General features: G+C 46.5%; 1 protein-coding gene across 3 annotated transcripts; it reads right to left on the bottom strand.

Annotated features, from left to right (window-relative positions):
- Positions 1 to 4,428: 4,428 nt before the first annotated feature.
- Positions 4,429 to 23,542, bottom strand: Nme1 (NME/NM23 nucleoside diphosphate kinase 1). Of its 3 annotated transcripts, XM_085829666.1 has the most exons (8): positions 23,259 to 23,485; positions 20,615 to 20,744; positions 18,222 to 18,323; positions 15,521 to 15,633; positions 10,207 to 10,336; positions 7,361 to 7,462; positions 6,426 to 6,538; positions 4,429 to 4,661 (listed from the first exon to the last, which is right to left on the bottom strand). In XM_085829666.1, exons 2-8 carry the CDS (start codon positions 20,738 to 20,740, stop codon positions 4,544 to 4,546), a joined length of 804 nt encoding a protein of 267 aa, XP_085685792.1. In that variant the 5' UTR covers positions 20,741 to 20,744; positions 23,259 to 23,485; the 3' UTR covers positions 4,429 to 4,543. The 3 variants fall into 3 exon arrangements, with proteins under 3 accessions (XP_085685792.1, XP_021031502.1, XP_021031503.1); XM_021175843.3 differs by lacking the exons at positions 15,521 to 15,633; positions 18,222 to 18,323; positions 20,615 to 20,744; positions 23,259 to 23,485 and adding an exon at positions 10,539 to 10,677; XM_021175844.2 differs by lacking the exons at positions 4,429 to 4,661; positions 6,426 to 6,538; positions 7,361 to 7,462; positions 10,207 to 10,336 and adding an exon at positions 13,737 to 14,328 and having other exon boundaries at positions 23,259 to 23,542.
- Between the last annotated feature and the right edge of the window lie 478 nt (positions 23,543 to 24,020).

The following is a 24,020-nucleotide window of genomic DNA, read 5'->3' as shown; positions in this document are numbered from 1 at the left end:
TGCTAATGGAAAACCCCAGGAGACATTTTAGGTAAGATTTTTGTTTGACTTTTAAATGCATAGAACATTAAAAACCAGCAATTTATTTTCTAAAATATTGCTCTACTTTTGGGAATAATAGCATTGGTAATATGCACAGGTTTACCTCATTCTATGCAAGAGGGGTTAATAACATAAGGTTTTGTAGTAGCTACTGGAAGTAAAATGTGTTACTTTTTAGTGTAAAAATGTATGGAATCGCATGTCACCATTTTTTAATACTGACTCTGGGGGCTAAATGCAGATCACATCAATGCAAGTTGATTCTTGTGTCAAATATATGTGAATTCAGCTGTAAAATTACTGGATATTTATCTTAAACAACAGTGCTGAGAGGGACCTACTGTAAATGTGACATCCTCACACTTCCCAAATCTTTGACTTGGAAGGATCTTCCCAGAAGCTTAAAGCCTAGAAGAGGTCCAAAGCAAAGGTCATAGCAGTCTTTATTCTCAGGCTCAGCATGAAACCCAGGACTGTGCCTCCATGGTACCAGGGCAAGAAGCCTGTTGGTGGGGAGCTCTCCTACCTTGGGTGGAGGAGCTCTCCAGGGAACTAACTATGAGCCAGGAAGGATGTGATTTCAAGGCAGCCAGTCCTGGTAATCAGTTCTGTGAAATAATCACTTGTAGCCAGGTTTTACAAGCTTCCAATTCTACACCAAAACCAGGCTTGGCGTTAGAATTCCCTGCCTACATTCACAAAGTGTTTATGTTCTCTAATAGTGAAGGGTTGGTAAGGACTTGCTAGAGTCCAAACAGAACCCGAAGCCCTCTTCTTTGTTAAGACCTTCACTCCTGCTGCTAACACAGACCGTTAACCAGAGGAGGCTTCCATCGTAGCCATAATGCCTGTCGTCGTACAACTCAGTAGCCCGTTCTCTTTCACAGTTCCACGTGTACTGCTGACCTTGGACTTGTTTGTGTTTTCCTGTTAGAAGCCTGGGAACTTTTAATAGTTTAATCTTTTTAACCTTTTTCCTTGCAGTGTATGAGGAAAGCTAAAGCTGTTATCAACTTCTTCTTCTGCGGATACTAACACGGGTTTTCAGTGTTTGTTTGTTTTTATTATTAATTTTGTGTGATGTGAATACCCTCGCCCATCAATATTTGTATTATGGTGCTATATATTTGGTAATGATCCTTTAATATTGGGGAGGGATTTTAAAAATACTGTGATTAAACTGGGTATCTTCCTTTGATTTTCATATTTTAAATAAAGCCACAGACATTTATAAAAAAAAAAAAAAAAAAAGCATCTGTCCCTGGGCAAACCTTTCAAGGACAGAGGCCAAAGTAAAGTACGTAAGGTTTTTACATCGTTTCTGTGTGCGTTTGATATATAGACAATATCTGGACAAATTTAATCTTTTATTTTCTGGTAACTTGTGGTTACTGAGGAAGTGTTTGAAGCTTTCTCGTGGAATGTATATAATGGCGTGAAAAATTCCTTCAGAGAAATTTATGTTCCTTTCATTTTTACCAAAATGCAAATTTTCAGCATGGATGTGAAAAGCATTAAAATTATAACTTTGTGTACAAGATGAAAATAATTCACTAAATTTGCCCTTTTTTTACACAAAATAAAATGTTAAAGTTAAGCTTTATTTTATCAATTTTTCAACATTGATTTTGTTTACTAGGTAATGTGGGTAGGTATGCCAAGGCACACATGGAGGGTAACTGGCAGGCAACAGTTTTCTTATTCCAGTTCCATGAGACGTCCTGGAGTAGATAGAACTCAGGTTGACATTGTATGAATGTGTGTGTCTCTGTATAATTCAAAGTACAACTTTTCTTTCACTGTGGAATCAGGATTGAACTAGTCAAGCTAACCCTCTGCACTCTAGCCTCTCCCACATGCAATTAAGATAGGTGGTAGAAAGCGGCTGGGTACTCAGGAGACCCTTCTCCACCCCTTCAGGGTGGGGTGTAAATAGTTAGCACTAGGTGTGGAGTAATTCTTTTGCAAGGGAGCAAAACTGAACTCCCCCAAGCTGACAGTTACTCTGCTCAAAGAATAATCACAACACAAAGTAAAGCAAGAGAGTGAGCGTGTGAGACAGGACTTAGCTCTGTCTGGAAGGAACAGGAGGGTACAGGTGAATGAGCAAAAGCAGCAGTTGAGCCTAGACTGGAAAGGACCACAACACAGAGCAGAAACAAAGATATGTGCCATTTGTGGAGAAAGTCACTTTGTCTAGAACATTGTGCTTTAGGATCCATGCTCAGTGGGTGACTGTGTTTGTGTCAAGTAAGTTCTGGGGGTTCAACCCAGGGCTTCAGGAATAATAGGCAAGTATTACCAGAGCTAAGTCCCCAGCCCCACTTGAACACTTAATAGCAGATGTGTGGAGTTTTTCCCACAACAAGCAGAACTCCAAGAGACATCAGCTGGGTATCTTGTAAATTAGATGAGTTCTGAGAAAGAGAAAGAGGGTTCATTCTGACAGCTGCACCTGGAAAGTAGTGTTAGACCTCAAACAGAACTTCAGGACTAGAATGGGCAATTTAGTGAGACTCTGCCTCTTAAAAAGGAAAGTGGGTGGGGGTTGGAGGTGAGGGGTCCCAGGGAGATTAGCAATTAAAGGCACTTGCCACCTAGCCTAACAATTGAGATTGGCCCCCAGGACCCACCCACACTGTGAAAGGAGAGAACCAGTTCTGAAAGCTGCCCTATGGCTCCTACACCTTCAAGATGGGGCATATATGTGCCTTCACACAATAAAGGGTCTGGGACTTTAGAAAGGCGATGGATTTGAAGATAGAAGGTAAAACATGCAGGCAAAAATAATATGGCCACCAAACCCTGTCCTTTGGGCTTTCTCAGAATGTCATTATCTAGAGATTGGTCACATCTTTGGTCACTGGTGACAATCCATCCTTTAGTTGGTGTTCTCCTCCCCCTTTTAGGATGACCATCTTTTCAGCATACAAAGGCTTTGCATCAAAGGAATTAGTAGTGTTTAGAAACTGCACAGGCAGGCAAGAGAATGTTGGTTACATCATTGTCAGTTTTTCAGTATAGCAACACACACACAAAGAATATTGGGGTCTAGAAAGATGGCTCAGTGGTAAGAGGTTCAGCTAAGGGCCAGGGTTCAGATCCCAGAACCGCACATGCCGCAGCTCACAGTGTAATGGGATCCAGGATCCAATGCCCTCTTTGGTGTGCTTTAGACAAAGCACCTATATGCATTAAATATTTTCTTAGCTAGGATGACAGTTCTCATCAGCTTTTGCTTTAAGGTCTCAGCCCAGGTTGGCCTCCAAAACCCTCCTGCCTCAGCCTCCTGAGTTCAAGACTGCAGATGTGAGCCACCAAGCCTAGGCTTTATCAATTTCTAAATAGTCCACACACACCTGCTTGTGTTGCAAAGTCAGGCTCTGAGAGAAGTGACAGCTATGCCAGTCTAGATTAGTCCTAAAAGTGGAACTATAGACTGCTCTTAGCCGCCCAAAAAAGCATACCAAATAACCCATGCTGGTGGGCTAGACAATGTACATTTCCGGGGGTCGGGGGTGTGTATGGGTATGGTTGCACATCTTGAATTCCAGCACTTGGGAGGCAGAGGAAGGTGGAGCCTTCTGAGTTCAAGGCTAGTCTGGCTACAAAGCAACTTCCAGGACAACCAGGGCTGACTAAACACACACACACAAAGTCTCAAAGTGGGGATAAAAGGCACTATGAATAGCCCACACCAGTGTTCAGCCCTGTCTTATCCCAGAAGACTGGAGTGGTGGTTTATCAAGTTAAGAGCACATACTGTTCTTCCAGAGGACCCAAAAGCTTGGCTCCCAGCACCCAAAGTGGGCAGCTCAACCACCAGTGTCTCCAGCTTGAGACCACCCACACCAGTATACATACATTCTACTGCAGGGGAATGTGTTAAGGGAAGAGATGGTTGGTGACCCAGTGCACTCACATGGCAGTTGACATTCATAAATCCAGTTCTAGGCAATCAGGCGCCACTACAAACTAGACCCACACGTGCATGCAAGCAGAACGCTCAACTGCATGCCATCAGGGAGGGAATAAGGCTGCAGGAATACATGAGTACCTCAGCTGCTCCTTTAACCCTTCATTCCTACAGTATGCTTTTACATCTGTGAATCAACAAAGACATCATCTGTTGTTCACACACATCTTGCAGAGAAACACACATTCCTCTGTTAGCTAGTGCAATTTAGAGATATTTATTTCCCTGAACTGTCAGTATCACACTCTGACTCTCCCCCACTACCTCTCCTGGATACGTGTCTTGATCTCTAGCTCGTTTCTGAGATCAGACTGATTGTTCACAGTAGAACCACTTCATCTCATGCTATCCTAGCCTCAGAACAAAACCACTTCATTTAGTTCTAGCAGAAGAGTACAGAACACTGCACACCCAGTTCCAAAGTCTTTATTGTTTTAAAAAAGATGATCCATCCTGTCAGTGGGATGAAGAGCTCTGCCCAGAAACCCATCAGTAGTGCTGAAAAGGGCTCTGGTTTCTTCACATCTACTCATACACCCAGTCATGGGCACAAGACTTGTAGTCGATCAGTTCTTCCGGCTTAAACCATAGATGGATCTCTTTCTCAGCACTCTCCACTGAATCACTGCCATGAATGATGTTCCTAAGAAAAAAAGCTCATTTGTTACTGTGTTTTAAGACTTGCCTGCAAGCCAGAAGAGGGCACCAGATCTTATAGATGTTTGTGTGCCACCATGTGTTTGCTGGGAATTGAACTCAGGACCTCTGGAAGAACAGCCAGTGCTCTTAACCTTTGAGCCATCTCTCTAGCCCTTGTTATGAGGCCAGAGTCCATTCACTAGATAACAGCATGGGGCAGACATTGCAGACCTTTTTACCTGACACTGAATAATTACATTCTCTGCCCCACCCCCACCCGAAGCATTCCAAAACTGACCGTAGGACTGACACAGAACTCAATACTAGAATGCTTACCCGGACAATATGAGGCCCTACATTGAATCTTCAGTAAGGCAAATAGTAAGTCATTTAACTAAAATCCATTAGGATGGGACTAAAGAGAAGGCTCAACAGTTAAGAGTACTTCTTGCACTGGGCGTGGTGGCGCACGCCTTTAATCCCAGCACTTGGGAGGCAGAGGCAGGTGGATTTCTGTGTTCAAGGCCAGCCTCGTCTACAAAGTGAGTTCCAGGACAGCTAGGGCTACTTTTTGTTCTTGCAAAAAACCCAACTTTGGGTTCACATGGTAGTTCACAGCCATGTTACAGAGCATCTGATAACCTCATCTGACCCCTGGGTGCACATAATACATGCAAGCAAAACACTAGGGACAAAAACTTTAAGGGTACCAAAAAAGTACAAAGCTATAAAGGTGCTCAAATAAAAAGAGCTTAGTATTTATAACCCAAGATTGCTACTGCTAGAAAAGGACAAAAACAAAAAAACCAGAAGTGGGCAAGCCTCCAAATGCCAGTTTAGAGCCAGTCCTGCGGCTTTGGGGAGTGGGTAAGGCTAGTCCCAAATTTCCTATGCAACTAAAACTGACCTTGAAGTTTCTGATCATCCTGCCCCTACCTCCTTATCTGGTTTGTTTGGATTTTGGAGGTGTGTCTTTTGGAGACAGGGTTTCGTTGTGTAGCCCTGAGTGTCCTGAAACTCCTTCCATAGACCAGGCTAGCCTCAAATTCAGAGGTGCCTGGGATGTGCTGTGATTAATGTCTATCACACTAAGAATTTTTAGGGAGTTTTGTTGTTTCTTTAGTTTTTCAAGACCAATCGGTCTTACTATGTAGCTCTGGCTGTCCCAGAACTCACTATATACCTGCTCTGCCTCTGGCTCTCCAAAGCTAGGAGTAAAAGGTGTGAGCCACCAGGCCTGGCTTTCATTTTCTTAGAAGTAATTTACAAATCAAACCTACCATGCTTATTAGGTACAATCCCTTTATTCCATTTGTTTTTTGTTTTCTGGGTTTTTTTTTAAGATTTATTTATTTATTATATGTAAGTACACAGTAGCTGTCCTCAGATACTCCAGAAGAGGGCATCAGATTTTGTTACGGATGGTTGTGAGCCACCATGTGGTTGCTGGGACTTTCGGTGCTCTTAACCACTGAGCCATCTCACCAGCCTCCTTTATTCCATTTGAATATGCAAAGTTTGAGTACAATTTAAAGCTAAGGGAATCAAAGGGCTAGGTGTCATAGCCATACACACAGTAATAAATTGGATGAGGTTGAAACCCATTGTTTCCCACATAGGAACAATCACATGCAGCCGTCTGCAGTGTCTCAATTACAGCAATCGTTCTTAATATTAAGTTCAGGTTTTCCAAACCTTGGGATATGCCCAAAGTGTTATATACATTCAAGTTCAAAATTCATTATCCCACACAGACACACACCCTTACCTGCCAACTTGAATGCAGAAATCCCCACGGATGGTGCCTGGTTTTGAATCAGCTGGATTTGTCTCCCCCAGCATCACTCGGCCAGTTTTCACCACATTGAGCCCCTCCCAGACCTTCAGCAGACAAAAGACAATTACTGAGACCATTAAGAACAAACACTCCTATTCATCCATCTGTAAGATCAAAGGGATGGCACTATGGGCAGATAAGCCCTGCAGAGAGCAAGAGCCTGTTTTAAATATATAAGTAGGACATAGGAAAACACTACTCATCAAAAAAAAAAAAGTGGGGGGAGGGGGGAGGACAGTCTGGGGACAGAACAGGCAGGGACCGGTGGAAAGGACCTAGTAACCTGAGAGGGCAAGAGAGGGCAAGGGTTAATTATAAAAGAAACTAAAAGGACTAGTCTGGGAACAGGAAGTGCTCTGTGACAATTTTCCTTGCACTTTGCCATCATTCCCATGGGGACATCGAAGGCACGCAGAGACAGTCAAGGCCAGAGACCTTGGGCAACTCTGATATCTAGGAAAAGTATGATCAAAAGTACCTGTGGGAAACAGTGCTCCTTTGAAAGCTGACTAGCCCTACCATGATCTGCCTTAAGATCTTTTCTTAACCCTGTGTACACAATGTGTCCATGGGGAGTACTGGCGCCTACGTAGGCCAGAGGGGTCAGATTCCTGAAGCTGGAGTGGTGGGAGTCAGCCTGAGTGGGCACCAGGAACCTATTGTCCAGCCTCTCCTAAAATCTGACTCCCTGTTCTTTCACCTTCCAAACACATAGTTGGCTTACTCCTGCCAGTCTATAATTCCAGTACTAAAGAGGTACAGACTCGAGTCCCAGGCCAGTCTGGGCCACAAGGCAAAAGCCAGTCCCAAAAAAGAAAGACCAGAGTAACTGCCCACCTCAGCCCTTCACAAGCACAAGCACTCACCATGGCCACCACGGGCCCCGAGTTCATGTACTTCACCAGCCCCGGGAAGAAAGGACGGTCTTTCAGGTCGATGTAATGCTGCTTCAGGTGTTCTTCAGAGGCCTGGCAGAGAGACGATCCCATTGGCGAACGGATTGGAAAGGCTTAGATATGGTTGTAGCCCACCCTGGGGGTGAGTGTGGGCTTTCCAACACAACAGGTTCTCGGGTTTGGTAGTTCAATAAATTAACAAGGATCCATACCATGAAACCGACACATTGTGGCAGAAAAATCAAAAACCCTGATCTGATCAGAAAGGCAACCTGAGCTGGGAATATATAGCTCAGTGGACAAGTGCTCGCCTGACCTGTGAAAGGCCTTGGGTTCAGTCTCCTGCACCAGGTTTAAAAGGAGGAAGACTCCGTGCGGGAAGCACGTGGGGATCAAGTACAGGCATGCAGACCTGAACCCGAAGAACGTCCCACCCAGAGAAGGGAGGTGAAGGCAGACGAGAACCTGGAGACTCACTGGCCAGCTGTCCCGGAGTATATATGCAGCAGTGACCAGGAGACTGTCTCAAGATGGTAGGACCAATGCTCGCACACAAACACACCATACACAAGACAAAAATTGCAAGTGTTTACAAAATGAGCTGGTAGCTCATGCCTGCAATCCCAGCACTTGGGAGACAGAGGGGGGAACCCCAAGTTCCAGGCCAACCTGGGATAGAAACCTTGTCTTAAAAAAATAAGAGCCAGTGGTGGCGCACCCCTTTGATCCCAGCACTTGGAGTTTTTGATTTTGGAGGCAGAGATAGACGGATCTGATTTCAAGGATAGCTTGGCCTATAGAGCAAGTTCCAAGAAAGCCAGGGCTACAGAGAAACCCAGTCTAGAAAAACCAAAATAAATAAAGACTCTTACATAGTCAGTGATGTTAAGGATTTAACACTATAGAAGTGGTTTGAAGCAAGTTTTGGGAAGTGAAATATTGACTGAATGTGTCAGTAACCTCAGGTTCCCCTGCTCAACAGAACCTTTTAAACATTTCAGACGACAAACTTGAGATTTAAAGATTTATGTGTATGGGGGTTGTGCCTGCATTTGTGCCTGGTGCCCAGAGGCCAGAAGACATCAGGTCCCCTGGAACTGAAATTAGAGAGGGTTGTGAGCCACCATAAGTACTGGGAACCAAACTCCTGATCTCAACAATAAATACTCAACTGCTGAGCCCTCTCTCCAACCCCAAGAACGCTTTCTCTGTCTTGTTTTTGAGACAGTCTGTACAGCCATGGTTGGCCTGGAATTCACTCTGTAGACCAGGCTAGCCTCAAACTCAAGAAATTTACCTGCCTCTGGCTCCACTGATATTAAAGGTGTAAGCCACTATGCCCTGCTTTTTCTTGTTTTTACTTTAAAGTAATCGTGTGTATGGGTGCTTGGCCTGCACGAGTATCTGTGCATGTCTCGTGCTCCAAGGCCAGAAGAGGGTGTCAGATCCCCTAAGACTGGAGTTTCAGTTCTTAGCTGTCCTGTGAATAATGAATGGGAACTGAACCCATCCTCTGGAAGAGCAAAGTCACCATGGAGCCTTCTCTCCAGCCCCAAGAACAAAACTGATGGCCTTCGTTATATTTCAGTAGATATTCAAACTTTAAAAGTAACCTTGTTGCCGGGCATGGTGGCACAAGCCTTTAATCCCAGCACTTGGGAGACAGAGGCAGGCGGATTTCTGGTCTACAGAGTGAGTTCCAGGACAGTCAGGGCTACACTGACAGGCCAGGACAGCCAGAGAAACCCTGTCTCGAAAAACCAAAATAAAAAATAAAAAAAGTAACCTTGTTTTTTTTTAAAAAAAAAAAAAAAAAAAAAAATGGGTCTCATGGGATCCAGACCTGGCCTTAAACTCCAGGTATAGCCAAGGGTGACCCAGATTTTCTTTTCTTTTCTTTTTTTCCTTTTTTCTTTTTTTTTTTTTCTTTTGAAGACAGGGTTTCTCTGTATAGTCCTGGCTGTCCTGGAACACACCTTGTAGACCAGGTTGGCCTCGAACTCAGAAATCCGCCTGCCTCTGTCTCCCGAGTGCTGGGATTAAAGGCGTGCACCACCACGCTCGGCTCAGATTTTCTTTATTCTTCTCTTTTGTTTTTGTGGAGTTTCTCTGTGTAGCTCCTGGCTGTCCTGGAACTCACTCTATAGACCAGGCTGGCCTCAAAAAACTCAGAAATCCGCCTGTTTCTGCCTCCCAATGCTGGGATTAAAGGCGTGTGCCACCACCGCCAGGCTGACCCAGATTTTCTTATCTCCACCTTTATGTGCTGAGATTTGAGTGTGTGCCACCACACCCTGCTGTTTAGGAGGGGTTGACTCTAGACCTCATGAACTACACCTTCAGCTGGTGGCCACATACCTTGTCAAATAGTTACTATTCTATGCCAAGGAGAGATGCAGCCTCGGTGATCTGGAAGTTTCGGCTCAAGCACAAAAGAATTTCAATTGTACAGGGTGGGTTTCAGGCTCTCTCCAATCCTTGCTACCCCACAAGACAACACAAGCAGACTAGAAACCTTTTGCGAGACGGACAGGACCAGGACACACTGCGGGAGGGAAGCCAGGCCTGGGCACCGACACCAGTCACGTTACCTCCACTTAACCTTCCCAAGGGCGTCTGTCCTCCCCGGCCTGGGGAAGGGCCAGCGAGCCACCAACGTCTGGTGAGAGGCGGAGGTCAAAAGGATTCTCGTGGGAGTGAAATCAGCCAGGAGGCCTGACTCCGACTCCAAAAGGCGACGAGGCCAAACTACTGGCGGGAGAACCAAACTCCCGCCACCCAGCAGCAGAGGGATAGGGGGCGAAGGGCGTTGTTACCCGAAGGAACTTCATGGCCACCAGGCGGAACCCCTTCTGCTCGAATCGCTTGATGATCTCGCCCACCAGGCCGCGCTGCACGCCATCTGGCTTGATGGCAATGAAGGTACGCTCGAGGTTGGCCATGGTCCTGTGGAGGCAAGAAGTGTAGTCGTTGAGGCCCGGCCGACCCAAGCCAGCCCAAGGAAGCCACGTGGGTTCCTGCCACCGCCGCCGCTGCGGAGGACACGTGGCTTTCCAGATACTTCTGCCCCGCCCGAGAAGCCCAGAAAGAGGACTGCGGGAGCCTGAGGTGAGCTGATGTCGGGGCGGGGAGTGCATCTTAGCCTTACCGAAAGCAGGTGGGTCGGCTGGTGTCTGTGATGAGCGACAGAAGCAAAGAGACTAAAACGACCACCAGCCGGCGCGGAGAGAGGAGGGACGCGGGGCGGGACGAGAGACGCCACACCCCGGAGGACCCCGCTGCCCAACCCGGGACGCTCAGGCTGCCTAGTCTTGCCAGTCGTCTCTGTCCCCGCCCAAAGGCTCCGGGTGCACGCCCTCGCCTTGCAGGGCTGCGGAGGGCTGCGGGGCAGGAAGTGATTTGTACTCCACCCAAGTCCGCCTGCTCTTTGCAGCTACAGGCTTCAGGTTCGGAGACCAGGTCCTGAATTTATTCCAGGAGACATCTGCATTCACGCTTCCCTGCGACATCCGCGCTCAGCTGGACTCTCCATGCTCTGAGATACCCCGAGTTTTTCCTATCTCCGAAATTCGGCCCTCTGTTCTTTCCTCTCTACTTGAGCTTAGTCTTCCTCACCCAAAATGACAACTTCCCTAGGAGCCAAGTCTGTCTCCAGGCCCCTCCTCAGAAGGCCATCTGTCCCAGTCTCAGAATGACTTTCAAATTCCTAAGATAACCCATGCCTCTTTTTTTTTTTTTTAAGATTTATTTATTTATTACATGTAAGTACACTGTAGCTGTCTTGACACTAGGGCCAGCTCCCAGCTGACTGTCACCTCGCCTACCTTTCCTCTAGAGGCGCTGATGCCACCCTGAGTCTGGGATTCCTGCACACAGAGCACTACCTACGGAGTATCAGGCTACCCACTTCAACCTGAGACACCCCTGGCAAGATTCTAGATTTTTGTAGAAGTTGACGGCCTGCCTAGACTTCAGAGGAAATTCAAGGCCAGCCTGGTGAATTTAGTACATGAGACTATCTCAAAATAAGAAGCAAAACCAGGTGTGAGAGATGACACTTGCCTGTAGTGCTAGCTTTTGGGAGGTGGAGGCAGGAGGATCAGGAAAGGGCAGCCACTGCTACCCAGTTCAAAGTCAGCCTGGTCTGTCTTAAAATATACAAAATAATGTGTTGGAGAGCTGGCTTTGTAGTTAAGAGCACTTGCTGCTCTTCCAGGGGCCAGAGTTCAAGTCCCAGCAACCACACACTTCAGGTGGCTCACAACTGTAACTCCAGTTCCATAGAATCTGGAACCTCCCATCTCCAAGGACATGCCCTTATGTGCACATACCCACATGCAACACAGACACCTACACATAATTTGATAAAAATAAGTTTTTAAGGAATACATACAAAGAGAGGGGCTGGAGTGGGTAAAGTGGTCCATCCTTGGCTACACTAGAATTAAAGACCAGTCTCGACTACATGAAGGTAGGGAGCACTGAATATTTAGCTCTGTGGTAGGTCTACTTGTGTAGCATGCACAAGGCCTTGGTCCAACCTCCAGTACTCCAGACTCTGTATTCTTAGAAGCCAGGCCTGTCAACTTGCAGTCTTTACCTCCTGTCTTCTTGGCAAGCCACCAGTACCCTAAAGGTGCCCCCAGTGCCCACATCTGCTTCATTTCCAGATCCAGATCCCACCCAAAAGAAAACTGCAGCATGTTGAGCACTCTGTGAACCAGCTGCTGCTCCTCCCAGCATGCTTGGAGCTTGAGCCGGGGCCCCGAACATCCCAGTAAAGAGGTTTAGGACATTGCCCAAAGCACTGAGCCTAACTAGCCCAGATGAGTCAAAATGCCTGAAACCTCCTCCAGCTCCATTGCATCAGCCCTGGCTAAAGACCTGCTCGGACAGAACAGCTCTCTGCTCTCTGGCCATTAGGATGAGCAATTAAACTCTAAAGTTCTCTCAGACAGGCTCTACACACTGGGCACTTGGACCTGCAATTGCTTTCCTTTTTTTATTTTTTTTATTTGATTCCCAATGAACACTGATTTCAAGTGACTCTAGCCCTGGTCTCATCAAGAGAATATACCCTGCTTTAATGCCTCCCAGCGTCTCTAAAGGGACCAGCAAGCTCTCTATGTTCTCTATGACACCAGTACTACTCAAAACCTGAGATGGGATGAGGTCGGCTAACCTCCAAACTCAGGTTATCAGCCTTGTGGCTCCAGCCCAACTGGTCGCCTATAACTACTCAGGTGGGTACCAGCCCGTCATACCTCTCCACTGTCCTACACCTCAATTAACAGAGCACCGACTGCCATTTTCCCTCACTCTGGGCCCATTTCCTTCATTCTCAGCCTGAAGTGAGAATCTGCAGATTTCACTGACCTTACCTGTCAGGTGAAGAGTCAGTTACCCCTTTGTCAGGTCACATACCTCCCTAGCCCACAGTAGAAGGACCCTTCATTGGACTCCAGCTGACGGTCCCAGGCCTACAGTAGACATGGGTTTTCTGATCTGATGGTAGCTACAACTTCTCACGATTTTCTTAGTTTGTTGTTGGTTTTTGCTTGTTGTTTTGTCTTTCAAGACAGAGTTTCTGTCTTTCCCTGGTTGTCTTGGAACTTACTCTGCAGACCAGGCTGATCTTGAACTACCTACCCCTGCCTCCTGAGTGCTAGGATTAAAGACATGAGCCACCACCATCCAGCTTTTTTTTTTTTTTTTTTAAGAGAAGTTCTTGTATAGCCAGGCTGGCCTCAAACTATAAAGCTGAGGACAACTCTGAACTTCTGATCCTACTTCCTGAGTGCTGGATCACAGTACTACCATGGCATTCTGTGGTGCTGGGGATAGAACCCAAGGACTTCTGATCCTACCTCCTGAGTGCTGGATCACAGTACTACCATGGCATTCTGTGGTGCTGGGGATAGAACCCAAGGACTTCTGATCCTACCTCCTGAGTGCTGGATCACAGTACTACCATGGCATTCTGTGGTGCTGGGGATAGAACCCAAGGACTTCTGATCCTACCTCCTGAGTGCTGGATCACAATACTACCATGGCATTCTGCAGTGCTGGGGATAGAACCCAAGGCTTCGTGTACGTTAGGCCAGACTCTCTCTTCCAACTAAGCTATATCCCCAGCCGGTGGGGGATTGCTGTTTTCCTGTTTTGGTTTTTTGAGAGAGTGCCTCTGCCTCCCGAGTGCTGGGATTAAAAGGCGTGCTCCACTCCGCCCAGCTGTTTGATTTGTTTTGTTTTGACAAGGTTTCACTATGTAGTCTAGGCTGGCCTGGAATTCATCCCCCTGCCTCTGTCTCCTGAGTGTTAGAATTACAGGCCTGGGCCAACAGCCTTGGCTTGACATCTTTATTTCTAATGAATTCTCTGTTCCCAGAACAGTTTTAACAACCTCACACATCCTCCACACAAATTCTTGTCTGACTGTGCCAGGAGAGAACAGAACACAGGTGATAGGAAGGGAGATGACAGACAAAGAAATGCCCTTGTGTTTCAGGGTGGTGGCTCAAACCACAAATGAAAAGAATCTCTGTGTGCACATGAGGCCAATATAAGTAATTTGTAAAACATTTACATTCTGTCCACTCAGGTTATCCAGAAGCCTGAAGGAGGTAAGGAATGGAGAGCTGTACAGCAATACAAAGTACAGATTAAACACTTTAATCTAACAGTGGCACGTAACACCGCACAGGGAGTCACAGCTCCCAGAGGTTCCTTCCAGGTCAAAGAAGTTCCAGAAATATCTAGGGTTGCTGGTCCCCTGCCTGTGAGAACAAGAGAAAGCAGGTAGAAAACCAGGACCGTCCTGTCACTCATAGATCCAGTTCTGTGCACAGCTCTTATACTCCACCAGCTCTTCAGGCTGAAACCACAAGCTGATCTCCTTCTCTGCGCTCTTCACAGAATCGCTGCCGTGAATGATGTTCCTGGGTGGGGAGAGAGGTGACATCATTACAAACGGGAGAGATAAGCCTGCCCACAGCCCCTTGCGCTCGACTATGGATAGCGGAAGGCCATGGCATCAGAAAAGCCAGAGTCCCAAGTACTTCAGAACAACATGGAAAGAAGGACTTCCTGTGAGCAGCCCGAGCCTTCAGGGAAGATGCTGGTCAGGCTCTCTGTTCAAGAAAGGCACAGCCAATGGGACCAAGCAAGCAAGTCAGCCTCTGCCTTCAGAGGCAGGAAGACAAAATTCATATTTTAAAGTGACCTGAAACCTGGTGGAATGGCCAGTGTCTGTAATCCCAGCATTTGAGAGAGGGGTAGGGGTTTGGGGCATCAGAAATTCAAGGATAGCCTCAGCTACATAGCAATTTTGAGGCCAGCTAGCCTACTTTAGACATTGTCTCAAGAAACAACTAAACTAGCAGCAGAAGAGATGACTCAGATTTTTGGGGTTTTGGGGTTTTTTGGGGTTTTTTTGTTTTCGTTTTTTTTTTTTTTTTTTCCAAAACAGGGTTTCTCTGTAGCCCTGGCTGTCCTGGAATTCACTTTGTAGACCAGGCTGGCCTCGAACTCAGAAATCCGCCTGCCTCTGCCTCCTGAGTGCTGGGATTAAAGGTGTGCGCCACCACTCCTGGCTTGGGTTTTGTTTTTAAGATTGTATTTATTTTATGTATGTGCGTATACTGTAGCTATCTTCAGACACACCAGAAGCGGGCATCAGATCTCTTTACAGATGGTTGTGAGTCACCATGTGGTTGCTGGGAATTAAACTCAGGACCTCTGGAAGAGCAGTAAGTGCTCTTAACCACTGAGCCATCTCACCAGCTCAGTGATGGCTCAGTTTTAAGAGCATTGGCTAGTCCTCCAGAGAACCTGGGTTTAGTTCCTAGGATCCACATGGGGCTCAAAACTAGCTATAAGTCCAGTTCAGGGGAATCCAATGCCCTCTTCTAGCCTCTCTGGGCACTAGTCATGAAAGTGGTACACATACATGCAGGCAAACTATCCATACACATAAAGAAAAAAAATAAAAGTAAACTTTAAAAGCTAAAATTAACAAATAAAATGAACTGGCCTGCAGGTGGTATCATGTTCATTTCTAGACTCAGAGACTCAAATTCCTGTGGCAAGTAGCTAGGATTTGGGAAAGGGGTAGAAAACATCAACTCTTACCTGCCAACTTGGATGCAAAAGTCTCCTCGTATGGTCCCAGGCTTAGAGTCTGCGGGGTTGGTCTCTCCAAGCATCACGCGGCCTGTCTTCACCACATTCAGTCCCTCCCAGACCTCCAAAGACAACAGAAGATACAGTCAAGGAAGAAACCCTCTCTCAGTAGAAAACCTGGCACATGGAAATTCAAAGCCAATGGCTCCTGGACCCCCTCATTCAACTAGACAAACAGAAAACCTACTTGTTCCAATACTAAGGATGCTGGTCACCTACCTGTCCCTACTCTTATCCTGCCAAGATCAATTCAGACCCATCCACGTGCCTGCCAGCAATCTTTTGAAATGGTAAATACTGCCACCAAGGTTATCCCACCACCCTAGAGGTAGAGGCAGGTGGATCTCGGTAAAGCCAGCCTGATCTATATAGTGTTCCAATACATCCAGGGCTTCGTAGAGAGATCCTGTGTTGGAAACACCAAGATATTGGAGATGCCAGAGTCATGGGATACCTGCCAAGGAAAGCTGCATATGGGGTGTAGAACCAGCTCAAGACAGAGAAGTGTGCCAGCCAATAATCCTGAAAGGAGGGCTACAGAGATGGCTCAGCGGTTAAGAACACTGACTGCTCTTCCAGAGGTCCTGAGTTCAAATCCCAGCAACCACACCGTGGCTCCCAACCATCTGTAATGGGATCCGATGCCTTCTTCTGGTGTGTCTGAAGATAGCTACAGTGTGCTCATATACATAAAATAAATAAATAGTTCTTTAAGAGAGAAAGAAAGGAAGAAAGAGAGAGAGAGAGAGAGAAAGAAAGTAAGTGGAGGAGGACTCCTGAAAGGAGTAGGAGATCAAAGAGCACGTTGGCCTCAGACGCGGAGATGCAGAGTACAGTGCAGAGCTCGTCCTGCTGGGTGAGGGCCTGCTTTGCTTCAGGATTTCCTCCTGGTGCTCCCTTCCTTCCGTTTTGGAATGGCCATGTGTATGCTGTCACTGTATGTTCAAAGTATATGATCTGTCTTTTCATTTGTATTTTACAGGGGTGACAGGAGACTGCTTGGAGTTTCAGAAGAGACTCTGAACTTTGGACTCTTAAACATACTGAGACTGACAGACTCTGGGAACCTGAAGTCCAACTTCAGGTTGAACTGAATGCATTTTTTTTTAAAGATTTATTTATTTATTATATGTAAGTACACTGTAGTTGTCTTCAGACACACCAGAAGAGGGCGCCAAATCTCGTTATGGGTGGTTGTGAGCCACCATGTGGTTGCTGGGATTTGAACTCTGGATCTTTTGAAGAGCAGTCAGTGCTCTTAACCGCTGAGCCATCTCACCAGCCCCCTGAATGCATTTTTGCATTAAGATAGAGAGCTTCAAGTCTATGGGACCAGAAAGTGAAATGTGGTAGTTTGAATAAAAATGGCCCTAAAGGCTTATTTATATAGATTTGAATGCTTAATCACCAGGGAGTGGCCTTCTTAAGAAGGATTAGCAGATGTGGCCTTTTTGGAAGAAGTGTGTCACTTGGGGTGAGCTTTGAGTTTTAAAAGCCCAAGCCAGACCCAATGGCACCTTTTTCCGGGGCCTCCAGATCTGGATGTAGAACTCTCAATTTCTCCAATCACGTCTGCCTGCATGCAGACAGGCATGCCTGCCATGATGATAGCAGACTAAACCACTGAGACTGTAAGCAGGCTCTAATTACATGCTTTCTTTTATAAGAATTGCCTTGGCCATGGTGTCTTTTCACAGCACCAGAGCAGTGACTAAGGCTGACCCTGTCTCAAAAAGCCAAAACAAATAAATAAAATGTTAAACATGCCACCTCCCATATCTTCCCAGCCCTGGTAATATAACAGCAGAGTCCTGACATCATGTGGTCCCTGAACACTTCTCACCCCATCCTCCTCCTTACCATCCAACCCAACCTTCTGTCTGTACTTTAAAAAGCAAAGTTGTGTCTGGTGTGGTTATCCCAATACACTCTCAAGTGGAAGAATCAAAAGCTCCAGGCCAGCCTGGAGTACCTGTGGCCAGCCTAAGCTACATGGTGAATTCTAGGACACAAGGCTGGACGACCTATTAAGACTCTGCCTCAACGAATCATTTTTAGGAAGAATGAATGAAAACAGACACCTATTTTGTCTCAAAACTGTGTCTAAAGTATCTAGGAAGGAGCTTGGCATAGATATGGTGAGCTCATTCTTGAATAAGTCAGTGCTTGTCAACCTTCCCAATGCTGCAACCCTTTAAAAGACAGTTACTCATATGGTGACCTCCAACCATAAAATTACTTTTGTTGCTACCTCATAACTGTAATGTTGCTACTATTATGAAGTGTCATGTAAATATCTGTGTTTTCCAATCATCTTAGGTGATCCTGTAAAAGGGTCAATCGAACCCAAAGAGGTCTTGACCCACAGGTTGAAAACCAATGAACTGAATATTGAAATAAACCAAGTTCCCCGTGTTCCATGGAACTTCAGTCACACCAGTCTCTCCTGATCTCTCCCAGTCCTGGTCTTCAGCTGGCAAGCAAATGCACATTTTCTTTGTAGATCCGACAACCAATTCTCATCCTGACTGGCTATCCCACCAGCCTGTTTCCTCTACAATAAAGAGGACCTGCCACCCAAACAGGAAATGCAACACTCGCTCTGCTCTACTCCCAAATGAGTCATTCCATCTACATCCCACAGACTCACCATAGCAACCACTGGTCCTGAGTGCATGTATTTCACCAGGCCAGTAAAGAAGGGGCGGTCCTTCAGGTCTGTGTAGTGCTCCTTGAGAAGGTCCTCTGAAGCCTGTTACAGAACATACGGTGAGAGTTGGCCCCAGGCCCCTAAGAACCAGAAGGCTGGTTTCTTCCCCCATCCCTCTCACCGCTCAGAACATGAGCTCGCAACTAGATCAGATATAGCCAGATTCATCCTCCACATCGCCAGAGGGGAAGAGTGATGACCTCTGAATTTCCAGTGCCGCAGAAGCAAGTAGCTTAGAGTTGAATCCAACCAGCCGGGCGTAGCATTGCACTGGGAAGACACATATGCTATCCTAGCCTTCAGCCACCTATTGGTCATCACTTGAAAAAACAAACCTGCACAAAACAGGGATGCAGTCTGACCCTGCCTACTCTACAGGAGGGCTGGGAGAAGTGCCAGCTAACACACACAGCCTTTCCCTTCCCTTCTCGTGACACTCAATTCTGTTGCCTACAAGACTGAGCACACTCTATTTGGGTGGGGAGAGCTCAGGCTTCCCTTGCCTTCTCCAGTCCATTGCTGATGGGACAGCCCTTTAGAGACATGGCAGGGATCTCCTCTTCCGTTCTTCACCAAACCCATAGCCCCAACAGAAACATGGGGTTAAGAGAGAAAAATGTTCCTATGGGCCAGAGAGACCCAAGTTACAGTGCCAGCCATTTCACTGTCTGTGTTACCAGACGCATTATCTGACCTCCTTAAGCCTCGGTTTCCTCCTAGCAACTGTGAGGACAGGAATGAGTACCTCTCGGAGCTGTCATGAGAGGTGGAGAAGAAGACACGCAGTCACTCCTCACCAGACTACTACAGTGCTTGATGAACGGCTGCATCACTTCATTATACCTCCAGGGCCTAATTCACTATGCAAGCCCACATCTACTCTCATTATTCCACCATGTTCTCCCTTAGCATTAACAACAGTCTACTCCTTATACTAAAAAAATCATATAACGAAACAGGTGGCTGGAGAGATGGCTCAGGGGGGCTGCTCTTGCAGAGATCCTAAGTATGGTTCCTGCACCCATATCAGGTGTCTCACAACTTATAACCCAAGTTCCTGGGGTTCTGGTACCATTTTCTGATCACATGCACCTATACATACACGGTGCACATTACAACAGATAGGCACACATACATACACATTAATACAATTTTTAAAGTTTTTTAAAATTTTTGTATGAGTGTTCTGCTGCATGTACACCTGTAAACCAGAAGAGGGCATCAGATCCCTTTACAGACAGTCATAAACCACTATATGGGTGCTGGGAATTGAACTCAGGACCTCTGGAAGCGCACCAATACTCTTAACTGCTGAGCCATCTCTGCAGCCCCTAAATACAAATTTGTTAAAACAAAAAACAAAAAACAAGCCAACACTGCATCCAGGCACGGTGGTATACCCTATAATCCTGACACTCTGGAGGCAGAGACAGAGGCAGCACTCTGAGCTTGTGGCCAGCCTGGTCTACAGAGCAGGTTCCTAGCTAGCCAGGACTATACATAAAAACAACAGGAAAATGATAATACTACTATTAATAATAAGAACAACAAGAACAACAACTCAATACTGCAAATCAAATTTAAAATGTTCAAGGAACCAAAATCGTATTACTTTAATGGGGAAAAAAAAAATATTATCCCCTGATACATTTGCATTGGGAATTAGAATTGACCTTTCATAGAGTTGTCTGAAGAAGGGCTCTTGGTCAGTCAATCTTTGGCATTTACTGGGATACTGCTATCTGAGTGGGTAGTATGCACAGCGCCGAAGCACTTGGGATGATCAGGAAGGATCCCGAAGAGTTCCGGACCAGTTGTGGCAAATACGTATGTAGAGGATTTCCTAGGACTGTTAGGCTTGTTTCCCTTCTCTGCTCTGTCAGGAGAGAAGCACCCCACAAGCACACTGCAGATTTCTCCCCCAAAGCGCAGTGTACCATGCCTGAGTCACGTCGGCCCTATCAGATAACAATCAGTAAAGCGAAGACTTTCTCCCTCCCAGCGGAGGGTGGGAGTTAGAAGGATGGTCTCTAAAATTATCTGCTTAGGAGGCTAAAGACCAAGAGCTCTAAAACACGTCAGAAATTACAGCCCTGCAGCAATACGAGGGACTTCAGGCTGGGCCGGGGAAAGAGAGCTTGCTATTTTTGAAAGCCCTAAATGACTTGGTTTGTTCTAAGATTCAGCCAGCAAGCTTAGTCACTGAGAGGGTTTTCAGGCTCCAAGATAGCCTACCATGGAGACGTCTAGACAGGACACAAGACAAGCTCGGAAGTTACTGTGCAATGCTCCGCTATGCTCCAAAGACTCAACGCAGGGAGAGGTCCACTCACCTGCAGAAACTTCAGACCAACAAGGCGGAACCCCTTCTGCTCGAACCGCTTGATGATCTCCCCCACCAGCCCCCGCTGGACCCCATCAGGCTTGATGGCGATGAAGGTGCGCTCACTGTTGGCCATGGTCCTGTGGATAAGCAAGCAGGGAAACGAAACAGGACTGAAGAGATTCGCTCATCATGATCCTTTTCAAGCGGATTACCCCCATAAAGCTGGCTTTCATCTACTATGTCTACCCCAAATCTCTCCAGTAAAATCCCAATCCCTGCCCAGCTCACTCACCCACAAATTAATATCCTGAAGTGGGGGAGGGCTCAAAACCAGGAACTGAAATGTCTATTCCATTGATTTAGTAACCCCCTATTGAGCATCTACTGGGATGGAGCTAAGGAAAGAGATGTAAAACTAAGACATACACACACCAAAAAGACAGCACCTTTTTCAGTAAAACAGATTAGGGGTGTTGCACTGGTGTGGCTTTCCTAGGGAAAGCAACATCTGGAACAAGACAGTCTGACCTCCGACATTAAAGGCAGCAAGAGTTTTAGAGAGAGCCGAGCGTGGTGGCGCACACCTTTTTTTTTTTTTTTTTTGGTTTTTCGAGACAGGGTTTCTCTGTGTAGTCCTGGCTGTCCTGGAACTCACTTTGTAGACCAGGCTGGCCTAGAACTCAGAAATCCGCCTGCCTCTGCCTCCCGAGTGCTGGGATCAAAGGTGTGCGCCACCACGCCCGGCGGGAGATTTCTTTTAAAAACATGGCGCACACCTTTAATCCCAGCACTCGGGAGGCGGAGGCAGGCGGATTTCTGAGTTCTAGGCCAGCCTGGTCTACAAAATGAATTCCAGAGAAACCCTGTCTCGAAAAACCAAAAAAAAAAAAAAAAAAAAAAAAAAAAAAGAAGAAGTTTTAGAGAATATGTCATGTGACAACCATCTTTGGTTTTTACAAAGAATGAGATTTCCCAGCCCTGTGCAATTTGGGACACATCTCAGGATGTAATGAGAAAAGCCAAGCCTGAGGATACATGCCAGTAATTATATCCTTAGGAAGGCTAAGGCAAAAGGACAAAAAAAAAAAAAAAATCAGACCAGCCTGGGCAACATAAGAGCCTGACTCAAAAAGCAAAGCAAAGCAAAGGAAAAAAAAAAAAAAGAAGAAAGGAAGGAAGGAAGAAAGAAAGAAAAGCAAGGAAAAAAGAAAAGAAGAAAATGGGAAAGCAAACAAACAATGACTATGTTCTATCATAGATAGGGGAGGAACTCAGAAGGCCCAAGACCTTATCCATGCCTTGGGAGCTATTGGCAATTATTGGCAATTAAGGGGTGGGGGGGGCAGTCTTCACTGATGTAGCCATCGGTAAACTGTCCATGCCTCTATCCATCAAGCAAGCAACTCCAATTAAACTCATTGAAACACACACAAACACACACACACACAGAAAAAATATAAGACATGAAAGTAGGAGGGAACTTGTTGGAAGAATTCAGGCTAGATGAGAGAGTGTAAGGGGAGGGGGTGAAATGACTAAATATATCACATACATTTAGAAAATTGTCAGAGAATAAAAAGATAAAAATTTGAAAGTCCATTATGTACGACTAGCAATTAACATTTATTAAACTATGCATTACGGGAAAAGGGCAATGAGTATTGTAACTAACCAATGAACTGTGGATTATGAGAGAACCACAGCCCAATACCTAACATGGAGCATCATCCTGGAAGGAAGACACCTGGAGAACATCCATTCCAGAATGTTCCATTTCCAGGGAACACTGCCTCACAAGATGAAAGGAGACTCCACCTTGAAAGACAATACCTAAGACAACACCAGCTCCTGGCTCTGTCTTTCTAAACTTGGGTTCACCTCTAATTTTATACCCTAAGAATGAGGCCTGAGCCAGCTAGACGGCTCAGCAGACCGTGAGTTGTACCACAGGCATGTGTTGGATCCCACGAACCCGCTCCACAAAATTACCTTCTGGTGTTCACATGTGAGCTAGGGCATGCATGAACCTTTGCATGATCATTTTTGTTCCTGACTTCCTGCCCCTCTCGCCTGCCCGGTCTGTAACCTGGAACCTGCATAGTTGATCTAAGCCAGCCCACCTAGCTTTGATAGCAAACCACGGGGTCTCGCAGTCAATAGGAGCAAAGAGCAGGCTTTAAGTGGCAAACGCGCCTCCCATAAGGAGAAAGACTGAAGCCACAGACTGGCTGGAGAATGTCTGAAGGAACGATTATTCAGAAATGGCTGAAACGTCCTCTATGAAAGCCCCTGCATACCGATCTCTCTTTCTCTCTTCTCACACACACACACACACACACACACACACACACACACACACACACACACACTCATTCAGCAAGCAAGCAAGCACCCGAGTACCAACTCTGTGCCCAACAGCGGACTGGAAAGAGAATAAGGCACAGCCCTGCCGCGAGCCGGACAGGAACTGCGGCCACGGACAAAGGCGAGCCCACGTGGCGTGTCAAGCTGACAGGTCTGTACCTGTCTCCCTGCCTGCCATCTCCCTAACACCCCGCGGAGAGTGCACCCTTTAGTGAACGCCCACCTCCCTCCCCATTCACCTAAACCCTCAACTTGTCTCGTTCCCCTCAGCACCCGACCCCTCTTACCCCTTCAGATGACAAGGCTTTACGGCCGGCTGCGACTGCCCGCACCGGAAACGCGCCCCGGCCTCACGTGGTTCCCCACAGCTGCTCGCACGGAACCTTTTCGGACAGTTCCGATTCAGGGGAGTCCTTTTGGCGGTACACCGCCGGTCCCCGCTTCTTCTGGGGAGTCGGACGTCATTCTAGGGAGCACTCGCCCAGTGTTTAACTTCCGACACTGGGTGTGGTGTTTTGGATTTTTCCCCCCCCTATCTGGCGGCCATCTTCTGTTTCTCCCCTACGGCTGCCTTGTGACTCACTTCCTCCGTTCCCGAGGAAATCTAGTTTTTCCCGAGAGGTGGCGCTCACACTGCATGAAGTCACAACTAGAGCTTCAGTGACCGCATCATTCCACCTTCCCTTCGTTCTGTCAAGCAACAAATGTACTGAATCCTATGTGCCGGGTAGGCACATTCTAGAGCCTGGGGTTGAAGCTTACTTGGGAGTTTACTAGTAGGGTTGAGAATTGCGACAATAAAGAGAAAATTGATAGTGAACACACAGTGCAAGTGCTGTGAAGAAAGAACAGAGCAGGGGGGAAAATTAAGGCTGAGAAATCTCTGCAGAAGTGATAATCAAAAGGACCTACATGAAGGGAGAAAGCCTGTTATTACCTGAGAGCCAAGAATTATAGTGAATACCTGATGGTAGAAAACGCGGGAGGAGGGTTTTATTAATGTTGTTATTATTGTATGTAGGGTCTCATTATGTAACCCTGACTTTTCT

Source organism: Mus caroli, unplaced genomic scaffold, assembly GCF_978045245.1.
Source record: "Mus caroli unplaced genomic scaffold, Mus_caroli_1 scaffold_13, whole genome shotgun sequence".
Classification (NCBI taxonomy): domain Eukaryota; kingdom Metazoa; phylum Chordata; class Mammalia; order Rodentia; family Muridae; genus Mus; species Mus caroli.
Note: the sequence above shows the minus strand (reverse complement) of the source record. Positions and strands in the feature narration are given on the sequence as shown.

What these genes read in the sequence shown, in the direction of transcription:
- Nme1 (XM_085829666.1), bottom strand. Translation starts at nt 20,740, where the DNA reads ATGGCCAACAGTGAGCGCACCTTCATCGCCATCAAGCCTGATGGGGTC. An exon ending in TTGGTCTGAAGTTTCTGCAG is followed by an intron (nt 18,324 to 20,614) that starts GTGAGTGGACCT and finishes GTTCTGTAACAG; the next exon opens with GCTTCAGAGGACCTTCTCAA. An exon ending in TTTTGCATCCAAGTTGGCAG is followed by an intron (nt 10,337 to 15,520) that starts GTAAGAGTTGAT and finishes TTGCCTCCACAG; the next exon opens with GACCATGGCCAACCTCGAGC.